The sequence below is a fragment of the Rattus norvegicus genome, chromosome 3 (genome assembly GCF_036323735.1).
Source record: "Rattus norvegicus strain BN/NHsdMcwi chromosome 3, GRCr8, whole genome shotgun sequence".
NCBI classification, from domain to species: domain Eukaryota; kingdom Metazoa; phylum Chordata; class Mammalia; order Rodentia; family Muridae; genus Rattus; species Rattus norvegicus.
In genome coordinates, this window is record NC_086021.1 from 82,159,518 (window position 1) to 82,187,152 (window position 27,635).

General features: G+C 42.2%; 1 protein-coding gene and 1 long non-coding RNA gene across 55 annotated transcripts in view; one reads left to right on the plus strand and one right to left on the minus strand.

Moving 5' to 3' along the window:
* The window catches only part of Ttn (titin), a 272,483-nt gene that overhangs the window by 99,870 nt on the left and 144,978 nt on the right, over positions 1–27,635 (minus strand). For 9 of the 50 annotated variants that reach the window (XM_039106393.2, XM_063284706.1, XM_039106391.2 and 6 more), the window contains 50 exons: positions 27,450–27,533; positions 27,258–27,341; positions 27,078–27,161; positions 26,884–26,967; positions 26,691–26,774; positions 26,498–26,581; positions 26,330–26,413; positions 26,019–26,105; positions 23,485–23,568; positions 23,305–23,388; positions 23,111–23,194; positions 22,918–23,001; positions 22,725–22,808; positions 22,557–22,640; positions 22,333–22,419; positions 22,119–22,202; positions 21,909–21,992; positions 21,700–21,777; positions 21,194–21,295; positions 20,700–20,795; positions 20,330–20,425; positions 20,075–20,152; positions 19,783–19,866; positions 18,503–18,586; positions 18,204–18,284; positions 17,411–17,485; positions 16,930–17,043; positions 15,600–15,668; positions 13,418–13,498; positions 12,472–12,546; positions 11,709–11,795; positions 11,232–11,294; positions 10,856–10,945; positions 10,245–10,292; positions 9,383–9,784; positions 9,003–9,281; positions 8,265–8,540; positions 7,799–7,938; positions 7,368–7,494; positions 7,011–7,274; positions 6,418–6,684; positions 6,040–6,303; positions 5,811–5,950; positions 5,544–5,670; positions 5,143–5,409; positions 4,746–5,012; positions 3,687–3,953; positions 3,453–3,592; positions 2,926–3,052; positions 2,009–2,151 (listed from right to left, as the gene is read on the minus strand). In XM_039106393.2, coding sequence (XP_038962321.1) covers positions 2,009–2,151; positions 2,926–3,052; positions 3,453–3,592; positions 3,687–3,953; positions 4,746–5,012; positions 5,143–5,409; positions 5,544–5,670; positions 5,811–5,950; positions 6,040–6,303; positions 6,418–6,684; positions 7,011–7,274; positions 7,368–7,494; positions 7,799–7,938; positions 8,265–8,540; positions 9,003–9,281; positions 9,383–9,784; positions 10,245–10,292; positions 10,856–10,945; positions 11,232–11,294; positions 11,709–11,795; positions 12,472–12,546; positions 13,418–13,498; positions 15,600–15,668; positions 16,930–17,043; positions 17,411–17,485; positions 18,204–18,284; positions 18,503–18,586; positions 19,783–19,866; positions 20,075–20,152; positions 20,330–20,425; positions 20,700–20,795; positions 21,194–21,295; positions 21,700–21,777; positions 21,909–21,992; positions 22,119–22,202; positions 22,333–22,419; positions 22,557–22,640; positions 22,725–22,808; positions 22,918–23,001; positions 23,111–23,194; positions 23,305–23,388; positions 23,485–23,568; positions 26,019–26,105; positions 26,330–26,413; positions 26,498–26,581; positions 26,691–26,774; positions 26,884–26,967; positions 27,078–27,161; positions 27,258–27,341; positions 27,450–27,533 — 6,332 coding nt within the window. The remainder of the gene's footprint in view (positions 1–2,008; positions 2,152–2,925; positions 3,053–3,452; positions 3,593–3,686; positions 3,954–4,745; positions 5,013–5,142; positions 5,410–5,543; positions 5,671–5,810; positions 5,951–6,039; positions 6,304–6,417; positions 6,685–7,010; positions 7,275–7,367; positions 7,495–7,798; positions 7,939–8,264; positions 8,541–9,002; positions 9,282–9,382; positions 9,785–10,244; positions 10,293–10,855; positions 10,946–11,231; positions 11,295–11,708; positions 11,796–12,471; positions 12,547–13,417; positions 13,499–15,599; positions 15,669–16,929; positions 17,044–17,410; positions 17,486–18,203; positions 18,285–18,502; positions 18,587–19,782; positions 19,867–20,074; positions 20,153–20,329; positions 20,426–20,699; positions 20,796–21,193; positions 21,296–21,699; positions 21,778–21,908; positions 21,993–22,118; positions 22,203–22,332; positions 22,420–22,556; positions 22,641–22,724; positions 22,809–22,917; positions 23,002–23,110; positions 23,195–23,304; positions 23,389–23,484; positions 23,569–26,018; positions 26,106–26,329; positions 26,414–26,497; positions 26,582–26,690; positions 26,775–26,883; positions 26,968–27,077; positions 27,162–27,257; positions 27,342–27,449; positions 27,534–27,635) is intronic. The other 41 variants (XM_039106431.2, XM_039106421.2, XM_039106420.2 and 38 more) reach the window with 16 other exon arrangements.
* The window catches only part of LOC120101583 (uncharacterized), a 114,782-nt gene that overhangs the window by 47,615 nt on the left and 39,532 nt on the right, over positions 1–27,635 (plus strand). The window contains exons 1-2 of one of the 5 annotated variants that reach the window (XR_010064843.1): positions 17,040–20,149; positions 20,586–21,165. The exons of the other annotated variants lie outside the window; for them this stretch is intronic. This is a non-coding gene — a long non-coding RNA (uncharacterized LOC120101583). Of the gene's footprint in view, positions 1–17,039; positions 20,150–20,585; positions 21,166–27,635 lie in introns of those variants that run through there. 5 annotated transcript variants of the gene reach the window in all.

A 27,635-nucleotide genomic window follows, 5' to 3' on the forward strand; every position in this document is an offset into this window, starting at 1 on the left:
TTTATAATGGGGCATACTGGAGGAACACAGAAGGCATTACCAAGCTATTAAAATTACCAAAAGCCCCTGAGAAGTTAGACGTTTTTATTTGGCCAAAGGGATAAAAAAAACCAAAAGTGAAAGAAAATGACAGTTCATTTCTAGCAGGCGGTCTTCCAGTACCAGTGTGTGCATGCGGGTTCGTCTGACTGTTGGTGGAGAGGTTAAAGATTTTACAGAGCATCGATAAAAGGCCGGACTTAAACCTACAAGAACAAGTTTGTGCTAACAGACTTAATTTAAACAAAATCTATAAAATGTAATAAGTCAACATGTAACTTCACATTTATACCCAAATCCTTTTTGAAAGGAGACATTTAAGAGGTACAAGAACAAGTTCCTGAAAGGATTCCTATCTTGGCAGGGGCAGGGACGGATTAACATTCCTATGCAGGGACACTGAGCAGCCCTCTGGGCTCTGATGGCTCCACCCTTTCCAACTCTAGGAAAGAATTTAATGATACTAGATTTTCCCCTTTGAGTAAAAAATGCAAGATTTTTAGCAGTCTACATGAGTGTCTGCATTTTAGTAGATTTTTTTTTGCATTAGAATGGAGTTAACTTTTTTCTTTTCTAATAAAATCTCCTAGTTTGACCTCCAAATGAGAAAGTAACTCCTAGACTGGACAGGAAAAAAGATGTATATAAAATAAAAAAACGAGGTAAACCCAGTCCAGGTTCAGTATTTAAAGAGTTGTTGCGTGGGAAGTTTTCTGGTGTGAAAATTAACTCTTATGCTATCGTTGGAATGTTCTGCTGCCTTCTGTAGTTAGAACAGTGGAAACTAAATGTCGTGGCCCTTACCTACCACATGACTGTTACAGAATTATGACTTCTTTAGTAGAATGCTAATTTTTAAAACTGTTTTCAAACATGAAGGCAATGCCATCTAGTACTCCAGCTTCTTCGTAAGACTAAATGCACTGCCAATGATTTCTAGGTTTGAGCCCTTAATTTGTCTGGAAGTTTTCCACATGGTCAGTATTATTTCTAGAATATTGAGCAATGTGAAAGCCACAGAACAATGAAATGTTCTCTGTTTTTCTTAGTTTGATTTTAAGAATTCAAAATACATAGTGAATTACAATGGAAGCGAATTTGAGTATCATCTTTACTGTACAGGGGTTATATAAGTTAAATTTCCTGTTTAAGACAGAGCCCCAGAGGTACATACATAGGTCAATGGTAGGGAAATTTTAGGCAAATTGTATTTGGGTCATTCTGAATAAATGGCTCAGTTTCTACTTTGGGGTTGAATATTGAGCCTCAGGAATGTTTGTAAAAAGCTGAAATAATTTACTGAAAGTTCTCAAGAGTTTATTCATTTAGACACAGGTTTCTCAGCACCCTTCTTTCTCCCCTGTTCCGCCAGCTGCCCTTTAAATAGTCCCCTTGCATTCCAGAATTTGCACAGCCCAAAGCACTTGAGTGTTAAAAATAGCCTTGGAGAAATGCTAGAAGAGAAAATCTGCTCAGAAGTTATCTCTCTGGCTCTATTTGCCTGAAATGGACTTCTAGTCTCCTCTTAGTCTACTTACATGCAGAACAGTAGATAGCAAGGAAGGAGTCAGAAAACCTAATGAGCAGCGGCAAGAACCCAGTCAGAAAGCCCCTTTGCTCCAGCCTGTGATTTCAGCACTCCTACAGGCCAGCCTTGACGGCCACTGAACATCTGCTTCTCTTATTCCTTTCACAGAAAAACTACAACCCGATCATATTAAAATTCTTTCTAATTTAGTAAAAAACAAAAACAACAAACAAACAAACAAACAAAAAACAACAAACCAAATATCATTAAGTTAATCCTAACGTAAAATTGAAAACTCTGCCTTGGGGTTTCAGCAGAAATCAAGTTAGAGGAAGGGAAAAATGCGAAGACTGTGGAGGAAACATTAGCAGGAACAAAGCAAAAGACGGTGAAAGCAACACCCAGGGAAAGGCATAATACCAGCTCACACCGGCTTTTTACCTTATCATTAGGCTCCAGCTTCTTCCCTTTGAGGTACCATTCCACTGGGATATCCTCATAGGAGAGCTCACAGTCAAAGGTGGCTGTTTCTCCTGCCGTCACTGTAACATCCTTCAGAGGCCTCAGCAGACCAATTACCCGTGCTTTGCGAGAGGAAAGGAAATGTCTTGTGTTACTCATTCTGTAATTCCCCAAGGATAAATAGATCTAGTTCTTCATCTCCATGGTTGTTTTCTTCAAGAAGGGAAGAGCCACAGGACTGGCTGCGGCTTTAACGTCCATGTATGCGTGGCCCCGTGGTGCTGAGAAGGGGAGAGCTGATAGCCAAAGAGCTGGTATTTGTAGGAGCCCCTTCTTCAGATATACAAGGTCAGCAAGAAATCTGCGCTGCATCTGTCTCTCTGCCAGGCGTCAAGTTCCTCCTGCTACATAAGGTATGTGACCTCCAAAATAACTAAGGCTCTGATTGGGAGAGGCAAGGGGTCCTTGGCCCCACAGCCTGTCGGTGTCCGTCAACTACTTTGCACCTTCCAAAAATGGGAGCCTAATTTTTCTGCCTCCCTTCTTGAGTCAAAAATGCCCACACAGCAAAGGGCTACCATTGGATAGAGTGAAACGGTTTTTAAGAATTTTTAATTCTCAATTTTTATCATATGTTTATCTATTTTGAATGGAAGGATTGTTAGAGCAGGAAAATCCGACTTGTTTAGCTTGTTGTGTTTGTTCAAATGACAAAGTCACCAAAATTATCAAGACTTCAGAATCCGAAGGACTTTTATATCAGGAGGTCAAAAAGTAAATACAAGAAAGCAAGTTTTTATACGAGAATAGTATTTTCTAATCCCAATTAACTTCACATGTACTCATTTTTAATGGAAATCTGGAGTTAGATTTTATCACAAACCCATAATACATACGTTTAACTCGGAGGTGGGCACTAGATTTGACGTTGGCAGCCTGGAAATCTACGCCTCCAGTCTGGTCTAGGCGGCAGTTGTGTAAGATAAGGACATGTATCTTGCCTTCTTCTTTAATTTCACATTCCTGTGTCAAAGAAGAGAAAGATATTTCACAGAGAGTAATGTGGAGACTCCCCCCCCCCCCATAGGTACAGAATGTAATCTATAAAAGAATGGCACAAATCAACAGTGACACACCCAACTTTTGCATGAAATACGGCTACAGGGTCCTGTCAGGAAAATGACTTTTCGCTATGTAACTAGAAACGTTATAGAATTCATATAGTGTGCTGGACACGAATCAATGTGAAGGTGACCTTCGAAGCCCATTCATAGATCCCAGCCTCTCTCTTTTTTTTTATCGGGTCCCACACAGAACCTGATACCATGTTTTAAATGCCCCGCATGCCCTCTGACTTTTCGCCTGTCCTGCTCCGTCTCACGCCATCCCTCCTAAGTGCTGACAGGTTCAGAAATAGACGTACAGGTGTCTGGAGCAGCGCCTCTCCCTTGAGTTTCCAGTTGGCGTGGATGTCATCCTCGGAGATTTCGGTCTCGAAGCGAGCCGTCTCGGTCTCCATCACCTCCACGCTGTACAGGGGTCGCACCAGTTTAATTTCCCGATCTGGAAAAAGGAAGGGTCGTCATCCTGGGTCAGTGGTCTCTGGCAGAAACGGCCGCCAAGGCATCTAGAAGGAGACTCCTGGAAGTTTCCTCACCCTCGATGTCCAGCTTGCCGGAGGTCTGGTCTGTCCCGCAGTCACAGGTATACTGGCCGATATCTGATTTCAGGGCTTTCTTGAGGATCAGCATGCGCTTCTTGCCGTCAGCCTTGATGACTGCGTTTTTCGACGGCTTGATTTCCTTCCCGTCCTTAAACCATTTCACAGGCGCGTCTGCTTTGCTGATTTCACACTGAAGAACCACTTCATCCTTCTCCACGCCGGTGTAATCTTGAAGCTTCCCTGTGAAGTATGGGTCTCCCTCTGCGGGGAAGATTAAGCGGAGAACTGTCACACACCGTGAGAGCTGGGGGTTGCTCAGCAGGCTTACTGCTATCCCAGAGAGTTCCGAGAGTGCTTTAAAATGGTACCGGATTGTTCATCATTTGCTGTCTTCCATTTCTAAATGTTGGAAAGAGACTCGGCGTACAGGGCGTAACATGATTCAAATGCATCTGCAGTATGTTTGGACTTTTAAAAATATTACTGGTAACTTAAAGATATCACACAGTCGAGCGTCTGTGCATGTTCCTTTGTTATTTGTCCAATATCCCAAGTTCTTATCTACTCGTATTAGGTCTATTAGCTTCAGGTTTGGATCATTTTCCTCTATCAACAGTTTGCTGTGAGAGCATCTATAGCTTGCTGTGAGTGTCTATAGTTTATCATAAATATATTATGTCATAAATGGACTGTCTTATAGAAAAGGATCAAGGAGAAGAGTAAGACTTACTACATTCTTTTTGCCTCTCTCTGTAGGAATCAAAAAACCTATTACTACTCTGAGGTAATTTCGGTAAAGGAAGGAGAAAGCACTAATGCTTGTTTATTTTACCCGACAAGCCAATTTTAATCTGATTTTCGCAATTGTGCAGGCCTAAGAAGCCCTTGCTTCTCTGTAGTTTTGGGTAGATGTATTTCAGGAACACATTTGACAGGGCATGTGATACACTTTCATGCAGTATCACCCTCAGAAGACTATTTCATACCACACTACACCCACCCCACCCCTTTCTGTTGAATTCAGAATGTATTTTAGTCTCAAGAAATGCCTACCCAGCACGGTGAGTTTAGCTTCCGAACTTATCCCCATGGCCTCCACTCTAATCTGGGAGGTGTCGTCAATGGACAGGTCTTTGAACGTGATTGAGTGCGTTTTCCCTTCGTCGTGCATGGAGACCCGCTTGCTGGTGTGCAGGCGCTGGTCGTTCTTGAACCAGCTCACAGGGATGTTGTCATGGGACAGCTCCACAGTAAACACCGCGTTTTCCCTTTCTTTGGCTGTCACATCCTTGAGTGGGGTCAGGAATTTGAGGCGGATTCCTGTCAGAAAAAAAAAAAAAGCCAGCTCCTTATTTCTGTCACTTAACAAAGCCATATAAAATAAATGCAAAATAAACCATAACTCTGTAGGTGGCCCATACAACAGCAACAACGACAGCAACAAGAGTACCTTCAATGATCAGTTTGCCACTCGTGCGTTTATCTTCAGCTTCAAACATGTACTTGGCTTCGTCTTCAAAGGCCGCCGACTTGATCACCAATGAATGCCTGGTGCCATCCTTGATGAGCTCAAATCTGTCATCACCGGCGATTTCCTGGGTTCCTTTCAGCCAACGGAATGTTTTGGGCTCCCTGGATACCTCACACTCAAATTTGGCCTCATCTTTCTCAAAGACTTTGACGTCGCTCAGGGGGGTGATGAAAATGAGCGGCAGTTCTTGAAAGAGAAGCGGGAGTCAGAGCCGACCACGCCAGACCTTCCTCGCCTTCACCCCCCACCCCACCCCATCCGCTCCAAAGCACAGAGCTTTTCACAGAAAACACTAAAAGGTGCCTCTGTGTATGGCGTACCTTTCACTTTCAGGTTGGCTGCTGATTTAGCATTGGCAGCCTGGAAGGATACCTCCCCGGTCATGTCCAGCTGGCAGTTATACAGAACCAAGACGTGTTTCTTCCCATCCTCAATGATTTCGCAGTCCTATGAAGAGAGAGCATACGCGGTATTTACGTATATGGGGCTTCCTGCAAGCCACCAAGGAGTTGTAGTTTTAGGGGAGGGGGACCTTGAAAAAACAATCGACACCCTCCTATCTGATCGGCTCTTCCGTGCTCACTTACAGGAGAAGCAGTCAGGGGCTCTCCCTTTAACTTCCACTGGCCATGCACGTCAGGCTCAGACAGTTCAATCTCGAAGCGGGCGGTTTCACCCACAAACACTTCCACACCGTACAGAGGCTTTTCCACTTTTATGAGTCGGGCTGAAAGTACACAAAGTTTTGTGAGTGGGCCTGAGCCAAATTCACGGCAGCCCCCGAGATGGAAAGTTTTACATTTGGGGGCAACTCACCCTCCACAGTGACGTTGGCCTTGGTGGTGTCCGTGCCGCAGTCACAGGTGTACTCCCCTTTGTCTTTCAGCTCCGCCTTCTTGATCTTTAAGATTCGGCGCAGGCCGTCGGTCTTGACGGAATGTTTGGGCGAAGGCACGATCTCTTCCCCGTCTTTGAACCATTTGACCGGCACATCTTTACTCACTTCACACTTGAGGATGATCTCATCCTTCTCCACGCCAGTCTTGTCGTGTAATTTCACCGTGAAGTAGGGATCGGCCTCTGCCAGAAACACCCATCGTTATCAGCAGAAGAGATGTGGGGGCTGAAGCCTATCACATGCTCTAGGGCTGGACGCACAGCGCTGCTACCCGTCTGGAAGCTGCTCCCACTTACCCAAGACCTTCAGATTGGCTGTGGAGCTAAGGTTCTTCACTTGAGCTTTGATCTGGGAGATATCATCCAGCGTCGTCTCCCTTATCTCCAGCTTATAAGTCTTTCCCTCGGACGACATGAGCACCGTCCTCGTTGTGTGCAGCTTGACATCGTTTTTGAACCAGACCACGTGCATTTTCTCGTGAGAGAGCTCACAGACAAAAGTTGCCGTTTGGCCTTCTTTTACTGTTTGGTCTTCCAGAGGCGATATGAACTTCAGTCTTATGCCTACAGGGGGAGCAGGTGACACGTTCAGGAACGCAGGTCGCCTACACGAAGAGCCTACTCCACTGTGTGGGGATAACCGGGGCTCTTCCACGAGGCCATTAGCTAGCTGCTTGAAGTGGGGTTATTCTTCATTTTAAAAGTTAGGTGTTTTGTTTGGGGGGGTATGGTTGACTTTATGGGCGTCTGTTTTCTATAACACTGGGAACGTAATAGTAATAGGGACATTTGCTGCTACTGCTTGGCATCCTGTCTTAATCAATCAGAAAATAAGAGTAGGATACCTGCACACTGAATAGAGCGCTCAGAGCTTCTCCGTGGGCTCTTACCTGTCACGAATAATTGTGCTGATGTCTTCTTGCCCTCCACCTCTGCAGTATAGACACCTTCATCGTCAAACTGAGAGTCGTTGATGACAAGAATGTGTTTCTTTCCATCAGCAATAATATCAAATTTGTCAGATGCCTTGATTATGTCAGGCCCTTTAGACCATATGACGTTTGCCTCTCTGGTGAGGACACATTCAAACCGAGCCTGCCTCTTCTCTGGGACAGTCACATCCTTCAGGGGTACAGCAAAGTCAAGCTCGATTTCTGAAAACAAAGAGTAAAAAAAAGAGTAAGTTTCAGATGCAGAGGGAGGGAAATGGGGGTGAGCCCACTCATGAGGGTTTTAACGCCTCAGACCTTTGACTGTCAGAATGGCGGTTGTGACTGCATTGCAGGCCTGGTAGAGGACTTCTCCAGCTTGGTCCAGTTTCACTTTGTGTAAAGTTAAGAAGCGCTTTCCACCTTCAGCTTTGATTTCACAAGTCTGAAAGAAACAAAATGGCCGCTTTTGTTACCAATTTGCATGACATGAATTCCCTAGAGAGTATTTCTGATTTCTATCAAGTGCCAAACAGTATACTAACAAGCATAGAAGCTCGGACATTAGAATAGCTTACCAAATTCTATCCAAGTTGTCCACAAGGAATGCATTAAATAATTTCCCTCCTTTGAGAGTTTAGAAACTCACATGCACTGTTATTAAATGAAGCCTGCATATGAGATTTAAGCGAGAGGAGCGATTTTACTTTGTAGCCTCTGAGTGGTAACTGCAAATGGGGGACACTCACAGGTGACGGCCGCAGAAGCTCTCCCTTCAGCTTCCACTCCCCGGGAATGTCTTCCTCTGAGATCTCAGCATCGAAGCTGGCACTCTCCTTCTCATAAATGGTGACATCTTCTATGGGCTTCAGCAGCTCGACATCACGCTCTGTATCAGTCAGAGATGAAGCAACACAATGCTTTAGACGATTCAGCCATATGCCACTTTTTAAAATTAAGAATTTCATATTGCGTATAATATGTTTTGATCAAATACACCCCTCCACTTCTTGTCTCACCCACTCATTTCCCCTCTCAACATCACGTGATCGCTCCTTTAAAAGACGAACAGAACCACTGAGTCTGTCTAGTGCTACGTTTGTGTGCCTGGGTGTAGGTTCATCTACTGTTTCATTTTTGTATCTTTTGATGTGTTACTTTGTTTTACACACACATAAAATTGATCTGGAAGAGTAACAGGTAAGATTCTTATACCTCCAAGGGTCAGCTTTGCCGGGTATCTTTTCCCTTCAATTTCCACCGCGTACTCATCAATATCTTCTGGCATAGCATTCTTAACTTTGAGAATGAGATGGTTTCCCTCCTTCAGTATCTCAGTCTTGTCATTGGGTTCCAAGGGGATCTCGTCATAGCCTTTGAACCACTTGATGTTTGGCGTGTCCTTGGCTATGTGACAGGTGAAAACAGCTGTCCCCTTGGGCTTCACGTGCTGATCTCGGATAGGTTTCACAAGCCATTCTCTGATGATTTCTATTGGAAACAGAGAGTGGAATGAGTCCTTTAGGAGATTTTGAAAATAGGAAAAGATTCACAAAACTGGATGTAATTCTTGTACACTATGCTGATATTCCTCCTTTTAGATAAGGTATCAATGAGACTTCTGATCTTCAGACATTGAGAAATAGTTATCCTATTTGCTTAGCATAAAAAGAAGAATTTCCTAACTCCATATATGTGTATGTGTATATATATGTATATATGTCTGTATATATGCATATATGTACATAAAGGTGTATATATATACATAGTAAGTTAGTTCTTACATAATATTTATATATTTTAATAGATATATACATATATATACATAGACATACATATACATGAATATACACAGTAGTATATCTATCAGATGTAGGTCTCACTTTGCTGCCTATACTGGTCTCAGGTTCATCTGCTCAAGCATCCCTTCCCCTCCGCCTCACACGGACTCACCTACTACTTTTACACAGGAAGAACATTCCAGGTTGTTGGCATTTTCCACGGTCACGGTGTATGTTCCGGCATCAGTGTCGTCTGCGTCATTGATGGTCAGGGCCCGCATCAGGCCAATGACACCAGGCACAATCCTGCCAGGTTTCTCCACCACGATCTTACCATCCTTCCTCCAGACCACGTCGCGCTCCTTGTTCAACTCACAGCTCAAGTACAACGGCTGCCCCTTGACCACCGTGACTTCCTCCTCCAGTGTCTTCACAAAGCGCACGGGAAGTTCTGTGGAGAATTTCAATCACATTTACAGTTTCCAATGAATGCTGCTACTGAGGTGTCTTTTGTAAAGCTTAATACAGATCATGGGCAGGACTGAGAGTTACCTTCTACGATGAGCTTAGCAGTGGAGGTCTTTTCTTTATTTCCCAAACGTAGCACGCAGGTGTATTCACCAGCATCGGAAAGCTGAACGTCTATGATATGCAGCTTCCTGTCTTTGCCATCTGCAATAAATCTGTGCTTTGGGCTTTCCCGGATGTTGCTGCCGTCCTTCATCCAAGTTGTAATGGCTGTGGATGGGGAGACCAAACATTCGAAGATGGCAGAAGAGCCCACGGACTCTGCCTCTGTCAAAACGATGTCTTTGATTTCTTTCACGAATTTCAGTGGCACGGCTTTCAGTTGGTAGGTGAACGGGGCTTCATCTGGAGGTTTCTCTCCACCGCTTCCTGGTCTGAGCTTTTTCCTTTCGGCTTCTATTGGTGAAGGAGTCTTTTTGGCTACACCTAATTCAAAGGGAAGTGGAGAGTTAGCTGGGCATCCCCATAGGCATCACAAAGTGATCAGGAGACAGGAACAGAAAAATAAAAACTTGTCAATTGGAAACTCAGCCATGAAGATGAAAAGGCCCTAGAAATAATAGGAACATTTCATTTTCTCAACTTTCAGTTCTGTGTATTAAAATATCCAGATTAATGTACAATTATTTTACTTGTTTTGTATATATATATGTGTGTGTATTATATTTAATATATGTATACACATATACATATATTTATAATAAAATTCAAGATAAGAATTTATCATGGTAAAGTTTGTTCTTTTATAATATCTATTTGAATAATACTAGTAGCAATGTCAGAAATAGAGATTATTATAGAATTTGAAAACATTTCCCCTTGTGTATAAAGTCTCAGAATTCACAAGGCAAGATGCTTGCATAGGTCTGAGGGGCATGAAACTCACCTTTGATGGGACCTTTTGGCTTGGCGGCCTCATCCTTAGGTTTGGCTTCTGAAATTAAAAAGATTGGCGTTTGTGCAGTTTCCATACTTATCAGTAAGTCACCTGGGATGACTCATATTCTTTGTTATAAATATTAATATATAGAGAAACCAGTTTACTTCATGGAAAATAAATGAAATTATTCTAGAGTTCAAACATCAGTAGTTAGTATCTTAGGTTTGGGCCTAGTTTTATTAAATATATTTACTATATTGTGAAACCATCAATTATTCACTTGTAAAACTTGAATTATCTCAATATTCATTAGCTTTTAGATGAGAAATGTCACTATAGGGCACAAGGGTAGGGTTTGTTCCATGGGATTCCCATTTATGTTCCGCGAGAGTTTGTCTCCTAGAGTTTCATCACCACCTGACACCCATTAGTTAATCTCAAAAGAATATGTAAGAAATGCCTTGTGGGACTGCACGACACAATTAAAACATAATGCGTATCTGCTGGGTGACATATTAGGTGGGGTATTTCAGATGAAAAAAATGTAAGAGTTTAACCATACAGCCTGTGACTTCAACCCACACAAGTTAGCGAATCTAGGACTGCAGGATCCATACCTGCTTTCTTTCCAACAACAGGAGCTGTAACGGGGGCGGCGATGGGAGTGGGCGCGGGCTCTATGGGTGGCGCTTTCATGGTTTTCACCTCTGTGGAAAGAAGAAGCCCACTGCATTAAGGCATCCGCTTGTCACTTCCTAGGACAACTACGTTTGGTGGCCTATTGGCCTTTGATGACTTAATGCCGAGATCTCCAAAAACCTAGTTTTTCTAAGAGTGCTATCTAGGCATATTGAGATCTCAGCAGTCATTGGAAGCACGATGATTTTCCTGTCTTTGTTTAACGTACATCACTTTAATTTTAAAAAGTATCTTTTCCTTTTTTTCATTTATGTGGAGATTGGAAACATTCACCTTAAGAGTTAGCTTGTTTACCTGGCTCAGGCTTTGGCTTTGGTTCAGGTCCAGGGAGGGGTATTGCTGGCTTAATTTCAGGCACTAAAATAATTCACAGAAATAATCAGGTTATCACAATACTTTGTAAAGTTTTTCACAAAGTCAGAACTATAACTCAGCATGAGGATATTAGTATTTAACATATGTGGTTATCAATATACATACATATGTGTATATACATGTATATATATATGTGTATATATATGTATATATATATATATGGTTTTCAACAAACTATTAAAATATTGCAAGTATTGGACTGGATCGAAGTTGTTATTCATCTCATTACTCATGCCAGGTAACTTATCTAACAAGTATGTGTTATTAGCAAATTGTACAGGAATGGTGATGAGCCAGGAAGCCTGTAATGCCTGGCTGGGATGTCAGGATGATGCTACTGGGATGCTATGTGGATGCACTCTGAGAGACAACCAAGAATGTGTCGGAGGGTGATACCTTTGGTTGGTTCTGGAACTTTCCTTTCCTTTGGCTTAGGCTCTGGAGGAGCTTCGACCTCAACAGCTTTTGGAGGTGGTGGTGGCTCTTTAAGGAAAGAAGGTCATGGTCTAGTGTTACTTCAGAAAGCGGGTTACCTGAAAACTCTCACTGAAACTCTCAAAGAATTCTCAAAGATTCTAAGGGATGGTTTTTATGCAAATTGTATTTTATAGTCTGATTTCTATTTTTCTCACTACCGTGCTTCCATTTTTTTTCATTCTTTTATCTACTTGGTTCCGATTTCTGATATCTCTCCCCTTCTAAGCCGGATCTACCACAGTCTTAGTAGCCTGTGACAGTAGGCAAATGGTAGATGTCAATCCGCTTGAGAATTCCCAGATTTAGGAAGCATTGCTAAACCTTCCCCATGAATTTAGTCCAACTAGAGGATTCCAGCCATTCCCGTGGAGAGAACTTATATAGCAAAGCAATAATAATAAATATATGGAGGGATTCATGAGTGGATCTGGACATTATTAACACTGATAACAGTTGGCTATACTTATCCCTAGCCAAAAGACCAAGAAGTGCTTGTATTTGGGAAATATTGAAATTATCGAGACATAAGCAGACGATGGAACATATACAACACACACAGATGAAATTTGAAGCTATGTTGATGTTCAACTTCAATTACGTTTACAAAATAAACCTTTTGTTAACTGTCTGCTTTGGTGAAAGAGAATTCCATAAACCCGTCACTTATGAAAATGGTTCCTACCTTCTGGTTTTTTAACTTTTTCTACTTTTTTAGGTTCTACTTTAGGTTCTTCTTCTTCGGGTCTCTTTCTTAGAACTTAAAAGACAAAAAGGTTTATATGTAAACCAAGATGAGCGAATGAAGGTGTTGAGTAAGCTTAGCGAACACAGATGATTCACAACAAGGGCAATGGATGGCATGCAGCTAGCACGGTGGAGATTAGTATTTACGTGAGAAACGCCTTCATCTCCCATGGGCCCCCAACCACACTTGTTATGTTAATCCATATCAGACTTAGAAACCCTTCACATCTCTCCAGATTCTATGCCCAGAGAAAACTGTGGGGCAAAACTGGTTCAAACAAAAGAAATTATTTGAATAGCAACTAATTCTTATAATTAAACAGTGTATTGACAACTAATTAAAGGTAGTTTAAGTGCAGAAATGAACTAATAAAGCTTACAGATCAATACCTGCATATGAAACAAGGTTAGAAATTTACTTTTGTGAGTATTTCGCATCTAATCTTTTCATATTTAGAAGGAAAGATGTTTAGTTTTATAAAAAGTATTACTGGTTGTGGTGATCTTGTGTTATACTGAAATTGAATACATTTTAGGCTTAAGTAGTTGCGTATACAGTGTTTTAAAAGCTGAGTATATTTTATTTCATGATTTGGTTATGAAAAATGACACCCACGGTCATTGTTGTTAGATTATTATCAGTTTAGTTGTATCTGTTAACATTATCAATTTCAAAAGACTATGAATGCTCACAAAATATCTCCCTCTCTCTAAAAGGAATCATAAGTGATAACCTTTAATTTTTAGAGGAACTACATTTAAATTTTGGTGGAGAATCTATTTTATCTAAAATAAAATCGAGGGCAGAAGTATTTTGTGAGCTTTCGGGGTGAGTCCATTACTCGAGCTGTTGGAAATCGACATGTGGTGGAGAAGTACTGTACCGCTTTTCAGCACCACCTCCTCCTTTGGCTGAGGCTTGGGTTCAGGCAGTAATTTGCGAACTTTCTTTTCAGCTGTGGGCACTTAAAAGGATATGATTTCAAATTTGGTGTGAATTCATACAAAAATGGAATTTCAACAAAAAAGTGACCCTGCTCAAACCAGTTGGCTAGAGTATGTCAAAGAACCATTTCTGTCGCACACACATTTACAGAATTCAAAAGCAGGTGATTAGACTCGAAGTTCTTTGCTCCTCAAACCATCTCGTGAGAGTTCAGTCACACTGACTGCAAAGCTATTTTAGTGAGTTTAGAATCTGTTGGTCTATAATGGCTTTCCCAATCTTTCATCAGAATGCAAGGGTTCTCAACAGCATCCTTGCTTGAACCTGTAGCTGTTTTAATTGCGCACATTGGCGTTGTTGTCTCCTGAGCTGACACACCCTGCAGGGGGCCGGCAGAAGTTACTGCCACTGTGTAGTCTACTCCATTGATGGGAACAGAAAACCAAAGCACGTGCTGTGAACCTTGATATTGAGGAAAGACTGGATTTCCCTGTCTGAACATTCTTTTTTTAAAAATACAACAAAAAAATTATAGAAGTCTGATTTCAAAGCCAGTGTCAGGAGCTAAATTATTCAGGAATTCCGATACCCCCTTTGAACTTAAATGAGCAAGGAATTATATATGTCTCCTTGTTTCCACAGTGCACACTACAATGCTGTGTTGTACAGCAAACTTCATTGCTACCATAATGCATGGATTTAAATACGATGATTAAAATCATAACTCAATGATACAAAGATGATTCTAACGCAGAACTTAGTGACCACCAAACCACTTTGAAGCTATTGTTTTGATGCACAGTTTTGTTCAATCACAATTAATTTGGGTTTCTTAGATATTTTTATAAAGTTTCCTATTTGATGCTCTTAAGCAGTTCATTGATTTTCTTTTAACGTGATGAAGATCATCCTGCTTAAATTTCACTTCAAAAATGTAAGCATAAAAGAGTTAAGTGCATATTTCATTTAAAACAATCATGTTTGATAATGCTAAATGTTTGAAGCAAAATTTTCAGCTGAACGTTCAAATTTTAACTAATATTAATTATGCTGATCCTCATTACCATTTGTGAATTATCAGTGTTTTTAATGGAAAATTATTTTCATTGATTGAACCTATACAATGTAAGTTGAAATGGCAAAACATACATTTATTTATTTACACAATGCATATAATGAAAGTATATTAATGCTTTTGTTTTTTCATATTGTTTTTAGTTTATTTTTAAGATGTTGATGTTTGAAACTCATACATTATTGTGGCTATTGTTCTTAAAGAAACCATGAGTTAATACATACTAATTTAATCTTTAATAATTTCTAAATTTAATACCTTTATAGTTTAATTGAGCAAAATTGTTTAGAAACTCCATTTTACGAGTCAGGAAATATATGCTCATCTGGGTAATAATTCTACAGTTCTGAGTTGGGTTGTGCAATTACTGTAAAAGAGCTCTGACATCCACTGAACTTATTAGAGACATTAGCTAGTCTTAACTGATACTTTCTAGATTGATATGGTCTTATTTGTCTTCATGGGTTAATTAGATAAGGAAGAGACTATCCAAAGGAAAATCACCTTGAAAAAACAATCTACAATGATGGTATTTCCCTAAAATTCTGGGCACCTGTGAGGCTGCCTCAAGTTAGTCAGAAGAAAGCAGGCGGGAAGCCAGAGGCAATGGAAATCCCCAGGGACTGTCCAGCAGTGTGCCAGAAGAATGTGATTTGCAATGATTTTCACACAAATGAAAATGCCGATGTCCAGGCAAACCCCCAAAAGCTTGCACGTTCGGCATGTTGACCTAAAATGTCTCCTGATATCAATTTCATCTAACTGGTAGAGTTTGCTATTATTTAGCTTAGGCATATGGAGATGGGAGACACAGATGAACAGTATGCATCCATATGAAATATGAAATTGATGGGAGACACAGGAAGCGCCAACACTCATGAGCTAGGACCATGGAAGCCACAGAAGTCTAAGAAATGAATGAAACTATTCTCCTTCCCTGTCATGAAGAAAAAGAGGGGGAGTTGGCAGAGTGCCCTATGGCGGCACAGAGAGCGTGGAGATGGATGGAGACCCTTGCAGGTGGCTCAGCCAGCCTCTGAGATACCTTTTAGCGGTGTAGGCTCCACTTTTTCCACAACCTCGGGTTTTTCAGGAACTTTCTTCTTCGAAACAGCTTTAAAGAATTTTAAAGCATATAGTTTCATTATTTTGCATCTTTAATCTGAAGCAAGCAATTATGTTTTTTAACCACAAGAATCAAAGCCAAGCTTCTCTTATAACCAGAAAGCATTAATACCAGCCAAGAACAGCCACCAAAGAACATTCAGAAAGAAGCCCATAAGACAGGAGAGTAAAGTGCAGTTTTGCTCCGTGGTTGGGTTGTACATAATGACCAGTCAAGAAAGAAGAGGATTTCTAATCCTCACAGAGGACATTTTACACCGAGGGACCTGTATTCAGACATGTGTCCCCACAATACACCAATCAACAGGTGGGTCACATTCAGAGGAGCCTGCTTCTCTTGTCACCTAAAACCCAGGAAGGTATGAACAGGGCAAAAATCACCCAAAGTATCTCTAAAAAGATTCTGACTCTGTACATGTATAAACACTTCATAGAATTCCTTATGTAAGAGTACATAACATTGAACATTTTAGATTGGAAAACATAAAATTGCAAACAAGATAGCTTTAAAAAGAAAATCAAATAAATAAACCATTGTATGTATATCATATAAAACATGATCAGAAAGTGTGCCTTTGAGATTCAAGATATTAAATAATACTGCATCAATTCAAAGGGTAAAACACACAGGAAGGATGAAGGAACGGTGATAAAGAGGTGCTAGATATCAAATTTACACACGTCAGCCACACTGAGAACCATATAGACCATGACTGGCTTTCTATTAGGCTCAAAGGCAGGAGAACGGCAGCGCTGAGGAGCTCACACACTCTCTTCATAGTATATGCCCACCCCAGCTATTGGCTACCACACAGATGCTACTTATATTTCAAAGATCATGCAGTTACTTAAGAACCAAGTTTTCCACATAAACGTGTTCACTGCAATGTTAAAAATGTCTTTCAGAGATTCCTTAGACATTCCACATGCTTATGACCAAGATATGCACAGCAATCAGGCCTTTGAAATAAAATGCCTTCCTCCCCATTCCACGAGGAAAGTTAGTCGGGCACCCCCTGCATTCAGATGTCAAGGATGCTGCTCACTGAACTGTCTGACCCTGGGGCAGCAGGCATGGCTTCAGAACATAACCTAGGACCCCAGGGGCAGTGTAAACACATCTCCACAGTTCCTGAAGCATGGCCATGACTGAACGCTGGCACTCCCAGCCGCAATGCATTCCCCGAAAGCAGCCATTTCCACAGCCCCTTGAAGCAGGCTAACCAGGCAATGGAGATGACACTGTGTACCTTTAAGTTGGAATATCTTCTCCTTCACATCTTCCTTAGGTGGGGAAGGAGCGCGTATTGGGGGCCTTGGTTTGAGCTTTGGTTTCTCGATAACCTTCTTTTCAGGCTCTGGTTCTTGAAAGAGTATTGCAGGAGTGTTAGTGCAAGCTAATTAGAATGTGTACATACAGCATACGTGGTAGAAATTTATATATGTATGAAATAAAAAGTGCGTTTCGACATAAAACATGAAATAACACTGTACACATAGGTGATGACATATATGACAAATTAACAAAAGAAGCATCCGGACGAAGCACATTTACATTGGGTAGAGCCCATATAACGGACAACGTAAGAATGGACGCACACATAAAGAATGTCTTACAGACAGGTGGGAAGACTTACTAGACATATAGGACAACACAAATCATATATAGGTCAAGAGCAAGATGAAGAGACAAGTATGATGATGAAGGCTGATGTCCAGCTAACTGGATACCTTGCACTGGGGTTTCTTCTGGCTGTGGTTCCATTCCGGGTTCTTCAGGTTGGATAAACCTTTCAATTTCACGTTCTTTAAAGAATGTCAACAGAAGATGTAAGATGGTAACGTAAAGGTGTTCACACAGACACACACGGATGCTAAGAGTCACAAAACAAAAACATACGACACATGCAAGGTGGTCGCTGCAGAAGAGGGGAGATCTCCATTTTCTTTTTCTATTTCTGGTGTTGGGCATTGAGCCAGAGTCTGTCTGCCTCCCCATCTCCCTCTCTGGTTTTATTAAAGACCAGGTCTTCTTAGGTAGACCATGCTGATCTCCAACTAACAGAGACTCACCTGCCCCTCCCTCTGGAAGCTGGGACTAAAGGCAGGTGCTACGCGCCTAGGGTTTCATTTATGGTGGGGAGTCGCTCTAACCACTGAGCTACCTCCCAGCCTCCAGATGCTAACTTTCTTACACTTGAGCTTTCTGTTAATGAACGGTTATTACTAGGTTGGTGGTAGACGAGCTGACTTGAAACCCCCACTGGCAATCGTTTGGGGATCCAATGTCACCATCAAACTCTGCATCCGTAAGCTGAACCTTTCAGAATTGTTCATTTTCGTTGAGACTAAGCAAATGAAAGATTCTAATTCGAAAGAAGCATAATTGTTTGCAAAAAAAAAAAAAAAGGTAGTCGGGCGTGTTCAGGGATGCTCCTGTGTATGATTTAAGCAGGAATGTCACCCTACATCACTAAGAAAAGTCCCCAGGATGTGAAAGACAGACACTTATGTATGTGTATACCTTCAACAGGGGGCGTCTCTTTTCTACCAATGGTAATGGTGGCTTTCTCTTCATAGATTGTCTCCTCAGGAATCTCTTCCACTTAAAAACAGTTATAGCGTTTTAGGCTGTATTCAGACTGGAACCCCACGGCTGCTATGTTATACCTTACAACATGTTATCCAGCTATCTTAAAACACCAATAGAGCCAACACACGCGACAGAAGACACATAAATATATAAGATCCACCGTAAGTGGCAATGACTAAGGCCAGGTGATGAAGTTGTCATCTTCCCAAGAGGTAAAGAGCGCCATGTACCTGGGGCGGGAGGTGCCTCTGGCTCTTCAGGCACAGGAGCAGACTCTCTCTTTTCTGGGGTAATTTTCTTGGGTGCTTCCGGCACTTTAAAGACATTAATGTTGTTTATCATTAAGAACTTAGAAGATGAACAAGATTCTTCAAAAGGCTGGCAAAGAGCACAGTGCAGAGAACTCGGACCTCGGTCTTAGAAGATGTCATGGGGGGAATGGTTTCTGAGTCAGTCATGGTTATGTGTGTGCATTCTCAGCCTTCCTTGTCTATCTGCATCGTGATATTGTTTTACAAGTAGATCGTCCTTACTAGACTGATGCTGACACATGAGAAAACGCCTGCTTTACCTTGTCTGGGTAAATGTATATCCTACCAATGTGACTCTTTTTAAATGCAAATAACCTTAAGATTGATGTCTGTAACCTTGACCCTAAGCTCCTCATGCATATTCCTAACTCCATGCCTGAAAAGAATCTGTCCACCATTTCTTTCTTTCTAACAACAGTCCAGAATCCAGAGAATTATTCTCTTGGTCACTTAACCTCAGTTCCTACAATGATCTTGTTTTCTCAGCACTGTGGGTGGTTAGTTTCTATAGTCCAAGCCTACTCATTTATAGTCTGCAAAACTTTCGAAGCCTCCTGCTGCAGATGTGTACAAAAACGAGAAAATCTTATTCCTACAAAAAAAGCCTTTCTATCTGGAGTTATCTTTTAAGATGGTCTACAAACCCATACCCAAATTATACTTTATCTGAGAGTCCCTGAAGTTTTACACCCTTCTGCCTTTGGATCTTTCAATATAGCTGCCACCTTTTTCTAATTTCTGTATGTAAAAAAAACAAATCTGTCAAAATATCTATCAAAATAAAAACCATTTCTTCCTCATAGCTTTCTGTGGTCTCTCTACCTGAATCTTTGCTGGTCTGTCTTTCTGTCCCTCGCTTGGGATGTTATCACTTCCTGTCTATAGAGTTGTCCGGTCGTCCTATTCTCCCACCATATTTAAGTTGCTTGAAGATGGGGGCATGTTTTACACGTTCTAAAATGTCATCTTCTTGATAGTAATATCAACCCAATGTGGTGGACTGAGCTGTTGATGCCTTTTCTAGCCCTGCAGCCATGGACTGTATCAACACAAGCTTCACTCTCTCCATCCTGTTGGTCTCTCTTTGCTGTCATCGTATTTATGAAATGTGCTTTTTACATGAGCGCTGTCTTTTTTTGTTCTAAGGATTGTTATGAAATGCTTATGGGTGAAGATGTATGTCTCTTCCTGACAGATACCTTTTTCTGGCAGGACTTCTGGTTTTTTGGTAACAGGCACGGGTTCTTTCTTGACTGGAGCAAGTTTCTTCGGCACCTCGGGGACTTTGAAGATATTAGTTTTGTTTTAGATAGACAGTTTGAGAACACCTTATGAGTAAAACTATCTGCAATTAATGGAGCAGTGTTAGACTTAATGGGAAGAAACGAGGACAGTTTTGCCCCTGGTAAGTCATAAGTTAAAGGACTCTTACTGGATCCCACTTCTAGGCTAAGCTTTTAAGGACGATGAGTTGGATGATGACGTGAATACCTTCAGCTTCTGGTGGTTCTGGCTTCTTAACGACCGGAACTTTCTTCATCGGCGCAGGCTTCTTTGACACCTCAGGTACTTTAAAGATATTAGTAGCATTTAATGTAAAAATGTAAGATGTTCACATTAGCTCTGCAAGTCTGTGCAACACTGTAACATATGACAGCAAACAGACACAACACGGCGTGATACACAACACAGTCTGCTTTTTAAAAGTCATAGATGTTACACAAACATGTATTTTAACCTTAGTACCTTTAGGAGGTGGAGGTTCTGGCTTTTTGATGACAGGATATTTCTTTTCTGGGACAACCTTCTTAGGCTCTTCAGGCACTTGAGGAACAGGAATTTCTTTTAGAATCAGGTATTTGCAAGCACAAAGCAAGTGAAAAAAATCATTTAACAAGCATGTATTTTTTATCTGTAGGCAGATTGTAGATTTTGGTAGCTTTTAAAATTCTGCAGATTTCATAAGTGAAATAGGGTTTTGTTTGGTTTTCTGTTTTGCCAGCAGTAGCAAGTTCCATAAAGAAGGAAGAAGATGGATATTGCCATATGGTGTGTAATCCACAGAAAACCCAGGCAACCACACTTTCCTGTCTATGCAGCAGACCCTGACCCATACCTGGTGCAGGTGGAGGTGGAGCTTCGTATTCTTCCTCTTCTACAACGGGGGCTGGCTCCTCCTCCTGAGCGGCGACTTCTTCCGGTTCTTCATATACTTTAAAGATATCGGTCAATTGCATGTCAGTGTGTGAGACAAAATTATAAAACGCAGAAAATACCCAAGGCGATGGTCTTGAATCCTTCCCTCGCTGGGATTTTTATTAAGATGACACCCGTCCTGACTTGCTTTCTAATGCCATCCACACCCATCAACGTCCCCATCTCCTTTCTTAAGGGCATCGGAGAAGCTTGGCTCAGTACAGATCATGGCAACAGTGACCTGTGGCTTGCATAGCTACTGCTGACTGTCAACTTGAGGTCCAAGCTAATTTAGATAATTAAAAGGAAGACCATGACCAAGGAAGAGAGAGTGAGAGGAGAGTCAAGGAGGCAGATGAAGTCCGAGTTAGAAATGGTCATAAATGGTAAGCTCAACCATGGCCCCGTGTGTACCTTCTGTGGGAGGAGATTCGACTTTCTCGGCAACAGGAATGGCTGGTTTCTCTTCAATGACTGGCTTCTCTTCAACGACTGGTTTCTTTGGCACCTCTGGCACTTTAAAGATAGTAGTTAGTTTTACTTTTGGGCAGTCAAGAAGCACAGGACATTTATATTATTTTGATATCACATTTTGCCAAATAAGCCAGGGACAGATAGATCCAAGAAGAAGGTTGGCAAGGTGAGTACCTTTACTTGGATCTTCATCTAATGTGGCAAAATGAGGGCTGTGAAGTATTATAAAATGATGACTGCCAACCTCCAGTGCTTGCGAATGAAGACGTTCACCATTTATTTTGTAAAGCGGTGATGTTTTTTTAAAAAGAATACCCTGTAAGCTCTAAACTCCCAGAAACACTTTTAAAAGGTGTGGTTATGAAGACTGACAAAAAGTTTGACATTGAAAACAGTGGGGACTAAGACGGAGGACCTTTCTGAGGAGGGTGATTCCTGACATGTACCTTTGGCTGGTGGGACTTCTGGCTTTTTGGGAACAGCCACTTTCTTTTCTGGGACCACTTCTTTCGGAACTTCTGGCACTTTAAAGATATTAGTATTGTAACATTGTGAACAAGCGGCACTGGTCACCCATCACATACACACAACAAAACCCTGCTTAAGAACTGGACACCATTCTCCCCTCTATCCAGTAATCCACCTCCACGAGTACCTTTAGCAGGTGGGGCCTCTGGCTTTTTGGGAACCACAGAAGGCACTTTCTTTTCAGGGGGAGCTTCCTTAGGTACTTCAGGCGCTTTAAAAGATATTAGTGGGTTTTAACTTATAGTTTCAACGATGTAGAGACCATTAAGAACAGTTTTGGAATACGACATTTCAGAGACACACGTTGGTCTGCAAGAAGCTAGCAGTGCGAAAATACCTTTCGCTGGTGGGGGTTCGGGTTTCTTGACAACAGCAGGGGGCGCTTTCTTCTCAGGGACAGGCTTCTTAGGTGGCACTGTCACTAAAGGTAGGAGAGTTTCTGCTTAAGAAGCAGCAAAGACAAACAGAAGACAGGCAACCCAGCCAGCCCAGCACTGTGAGGACCGGTAGGGTAAAGACAGTGTAGACACTCCAGCGGGCTTGTCAAGTACCTTTGGGAGGTGGAGCTGGCTCTGGTTCTTCCACGACCTCCTCTGGAGGCTCTTCTGGAACAATCTCCTCTGCAGGCTCCTCATACACTTTAAAGACAGTAGCCCCTGTTAGTGGGAGGCTTGACTGACATGTACGACACATTAAGCAAAAAGTAAAAAGGCTTTCACAATACAGAGACATTTCATATTTTCAAAGATAACAGCTTGAATGGTTTCATTATTACCTTCAGGGGGAGGACTTTCTGGTTTGGGGGGAACGGCCTCGGGGATCTTCTTTTGGGGAACAGCTGCCTTTGGCACCTCAGGCACTTTAAAGATATTAGTATTTTCCTGATTAGACAGAGTAAACACAAAGGGACACTGCCAAGCTCAGGGACATGGGGGATGGCTACCTTCAGCAGCCGGGGCTTCAGGCTTCTTAGGAGCTGCAACAGGCACTTTCTTCTCAGGGACAACTTTCTTGGGTGCCTCTGGCACTTGAAAGAGATAGTGAAATCATCCTTAGGACCAGGGATGGCCCCTGGGACAGAGTTTTCAAGAGAGGAAGACTTAGACGCTATGATGCCTATGGTCAAGAGCAAATACCTTTCACAGCTGGGGCTTCTGGCTTTTTCTTAGGTGCTACTGACACTTTCTTCTCAGGGACAACTTCCTTGGATGCCTCAGGCACTTGAAAGAGATTAGTGAGCACATTTAAGACACGTGACAACACCAGGACAGGATGTTTTCTAGAGTAGAGGAGCTTTGTCTTAGGAAGCCTCAGGCCAGGGACAAGTACCTTTGGCAGGTGGGGCTTCTGGCCTTTTTGGAGGCACCATGGACACTTTCTTTTCAGGAACAACTTCTTTGGGAGGCTCTGGCACTTCAAAGAGAGCAGTGAAAGTCCACTTAGTCTTAGAAGAGTAGCAGGCCGAAATATTTTCAAGAGTGCAAGAGTAAGATCTCAAGAACCCTAAAGTCTGAGACGAGTACCTTTGGCAGGTGGGGCTTCCGGCTCTTGAGGGGGCACCAGGGGCACTTCCTCTTCAGGGAAGTCCTCTTCGTGTGCCTCAGGCACTTAAAAGAGATTAGTAAAACTGCATTAGGATGTCTGACTAGTAGGGTGAAGACCAAGAGTTAGACACTGTGAAGCTGCAGGCCAGGGACAAGTACCTGTGGTGGGTGGGGCTGCCGGCTTTTTAGCGGGCACCAGGGACACTTTCTTTTCAGGGATGACCTCTTTGGGCTCCTCTGGCACTTCAAAGAGATCAGTGGTATTATTCTTAGGTCTTATAGAGACCACAGAGCACACTGTTTTTCAGGGCTACAGAATAACTGTTTCTAAATATGTGGGTCACTGTCAAGTACCTGTGACAGGCAGGCTGCTGCCTTCCCTAGGAAGTACAACTATTTTCGTTTCAGGGAAAATTTCTGGCAGTTAAAAAGACTAGTAGATTTTTTTTGTTTGTTTGTTCGTTTGGTTGGTTTTTCTTTTCATTTTGGGCAATGAGGGAAGTGATCTAGAAATGATTTTAGGAACAGAACTCATTCATTCTGAAGATCAAGACAACTTAAAAATACCTGTGATAGGCAGGGCTTCACCTTTTTTGGCTGGGGCCATGGGAGCTTTCTTTTCTGGGACAACTGCTTGAGGGGTTTCAGGCACTTGAAAGATAGCAGTAGTAATGGATTGAAGTTAGGAATGGGCCATGAACTAATGCTGCCCAAGAGCAAAGTCTTTCTTCTGAAGGTCTGGGTGACATGTACTTGGGACAGATGTGGCTTCTGGTGTTTTAGGAGGGGCTGCTGGTCTTGTCTTTTCAGGGACAGTTTCTTGGACTTTGGGCACTTAAAAGATATTAGTAGTTTTATACTTAGTTAACAGCAATGCACACATTCAAGAATGGGAGAGACATTTCTTCTGAAGATTAGTTCAGCTGACATGTACCTGGCACAGTTGTGACTTCTGGCTTTTTAGGTGGTGCCGCTGGTCTTGTCTTTTCAGGGATAGGTTCTTGGACTTCAGGCACTTAAAAGATATTAGTAGTTTATTACTTAGGTTAGTGGAGACAATGGTCTACATTGTCTTTTAGGCATAGAAGAGAGACTTCTTCTGAAGAAGGTCTGGGTGACAAGTACCTGAGACAGGTATGGCTTCCGGCTTCTTAGGAGGTCCCACTGTTCTTGTCTTTTCTGGGACAGTTCCTTGGATTTCAGGCACTTAAAAGATATTAGTAGTTTTACACTTAGGTTAATAAAGAGTGATGCTGTATGTTTGTTTTCAAGAACGGAAGAGACATTTCTTCTGAAGTGTCATTCAGCTGACATATACCTGGGACGGGTGTGGCTTCTGGCTTTTTAGGAGATGCTGCTGGTCTTGTCTTTTCTGGGACAATTTCTTGGACTTTAGGCACTTAAAGATATTAGTAGTTTTACATTTAGTTAACAGCAATGCACACATTCAAGAATGAAAGACATTTCTTCTGAAGGTTAGTTGAGCTGACATATACCTGGCACAGGTGTGACTTCTGGCTTCTTAGGAGGGGCCACTGGTCTTGTCTTTTCAGGGACAGTTTCTTGGTCTTCGGGTACTTAAAAGATATTAGTAGTTTTACACTTAGGTTAATAAAGTACAATGGCCTGTGTTTGTATTCAAGCACAGTAGAGAGATTTCTTCTGAAGAAGGTCTTGCTGACATGTACCTGGTACAGTTGTGGCTTCTGGCTTCTTAGGAGGGGCCACTGGTCTTGTCTTTTCAGGGACAATTTCTTGGACTTCAGGTACTTAAAAGATATTAGTAGTTTTACACTTAGGTTAATAAAGTACAATGGTCTGTGTTTGTATTCAAGCACAGTAGAGAGATTTCTTCTGAAGAAGGTCTGGGTGACATGTACCTGGTACAGTTGTGGCTTCTGGCTTCTTAGAAGGGGCCATCAGTCTTGTCTTTTCAGGGACAATTTCTTGGACTTTGGGCACTTAAAAGATATTAGTGGTTTTATATTTAGTTAGTTAACTGCAATACACACATTTGCTTTCAAGAATGGGAGAGAGATTACTTCTAAAGTCTCACTTAGCTGACATGTACCTGGCATGGGAGTGGCTTCTGGCTTTTTAGGAGGTGCTGCTGGCCTTGTCTTCTCAGGGACAGTTTCTTGGACTTCAGGCACTTAAAAGATATTAGTAGTTTTGTCATTTAGGTTAGTAGAGACAATGGTCTGCATTGACTTTCAAGAATGGGAGGAAAAATCTCTCTGAAAGCTAGTCCAGCCGACGGGTACCTGGAACAGGGGCAGCTTCTGCCTTTTTGGGGAGTGCCTTGGGGGTTTTCTCTTCTGAGACAGCTTCTTGAGGGGTTTCAGGTACTTGAAAGACATTAGTAGCGTCAGAAATTATGAATTATGAAGGCATACTTTGCAAGCATATGAGGCGTACAAGATTTTTCCCTTCAGGGTAGGAAGAGAAAGTAAAACACCGTTTGCAGGTGGGACCTGAGAGTTTTGGGGGCACAGACACCTTCTTTTTAGGCACGACTTCTTTAGAAGCTTCTGGAACTTTGAAGATATTAGTGGCTTTAGTTAGAACTATAAAGGGCTCTCTAGAGATGTATTTATTCAAGCTAAGACAGTTAATGAAACTGGAGGACAGACACTTGAACACAATTCCCCTCAGCCCTGATGCAGTGGCCAAGGACAGGTAAGGACACATACCTTTCGGAGGTGGAGCCTCGGGCTTCTTTGGAGGAACCACCGGAACTTTCTTTTCTGGAGTGACTTCCTTGGGTGGCACTTCAGGCGCTTCAAAGATAATTTGCAATTTGTGTTTAGAAAAGGTGAAATCAATTGCTACCTATACCATATGATCATAGAAGACATTTTGGATAGTCATTGACATTTTATACTTATATTACCTTTATGCAATAATACATTTACATAATACATGTACACTTTTACATATAAACATGTGTAACATTTTGGTTAAAATGGATATTAATTTTCCTCTTAGTGTAGTTTGACCATACCTTCAGGGGGAGGACTTTCTGGTTTGGGGGGAACGGCCTCGGGGATCTTCTTTTGGGGAACAGCTGCCTTTGGCACCTCAGGCACTTTAAAGATATTAGTATTTTCCTGATTAGACAGAGTAAACACAAAGGGACACTGCCAAGCTCAGGGACATGGGGGGTGGCTACCTTCAGCAGCCGGGGCTTCAGGCTTCTTAGGAGCTGCAACAGGCACTTTCTTCTCAGGGACAACTTTCTTGGGTGCCTCTGGCACTTGAAAGAGATAGTGAAATCATCCTTAGGACCAGGGATGGCCCCTGGGACAGAGTTTTCAAGAGAGGAAGACTTAGACGCTATGATGCCTATGGTCAAGAGCAAATACCTTTCACAGCTGGGGCTTCTGGCTTTTTCTTAGGTGCTACTGACACTTTCTTCTCAGGGACAACTTCCTTGGGTGCCTCAGGCACTTGAAAGAGATTAGTGAGCACATTTAAGACACGTGACAACACCAGGACAGGATGTTTTCTAGAGTAGAGGAGCTTTGTCTTAGGAAGCCTCAGGCCAGGGACAAGTACCTTTGGCAGGTGGGGCTTCTGGCCTTTTTGGAGGCACCATGGACACTTTCTTTTCAGGAACAACTTCTTTGGGAGGCTCTGGCACTTCAAAGAGAGCAGTGAAAGTCCACTTAGTCTTAGAAGAGTAGCAGGCCGAAATATTTTCAAGAGTGCAAGAGTAAGATCTCAAGAACCCTAAAGTCTGAGACGAGTACCTTTGGCAGGTGGGGCTTCCGGCTCTTGAGGGAGCACCAGGGGCACTTCCTCTTCAGGGAAGTCCTCTTCGTGTGCCTCAGGCACTTAAAAGAGATTAGTAAAACTGCATTAGGATGTCTGACTAGTAGGGTGAAGACCAAGAGTTAGACACTGTGAAGCTGCAGGCCAGGGACAAGTACCTGTGGTGGGTGGGGCTGCCGGCTTTTTAGCGGGCACCAGGGACACTTTCTTTTCAGGGATGACCTCTTTGGGCTCCTCTGGCACTTCAAAGAGATTAGTGAGATGTGTCTAAGATTTATAAAGACCAGCAGAAAGAAATCTTTTCAAGAGCAGACTTAGGTCCTATGAAGCCTGAGGTCATTGAGGAGTACCTGGGACTGGTAGGACTGCTGGCTTTTTAGATGGTTCCTCAAGCAATTTCCTTTCAGAGACAACCTCTTTAGGAGTCCCAGGCGCTTCAAAGAGATTAGTAGGTTTTACAGGCAGAAAGTACAAGTATCAGTAGACACACATGAACAGTATTTAAGCCAAAGGAACTTTCATTTTTATCTCCTGAA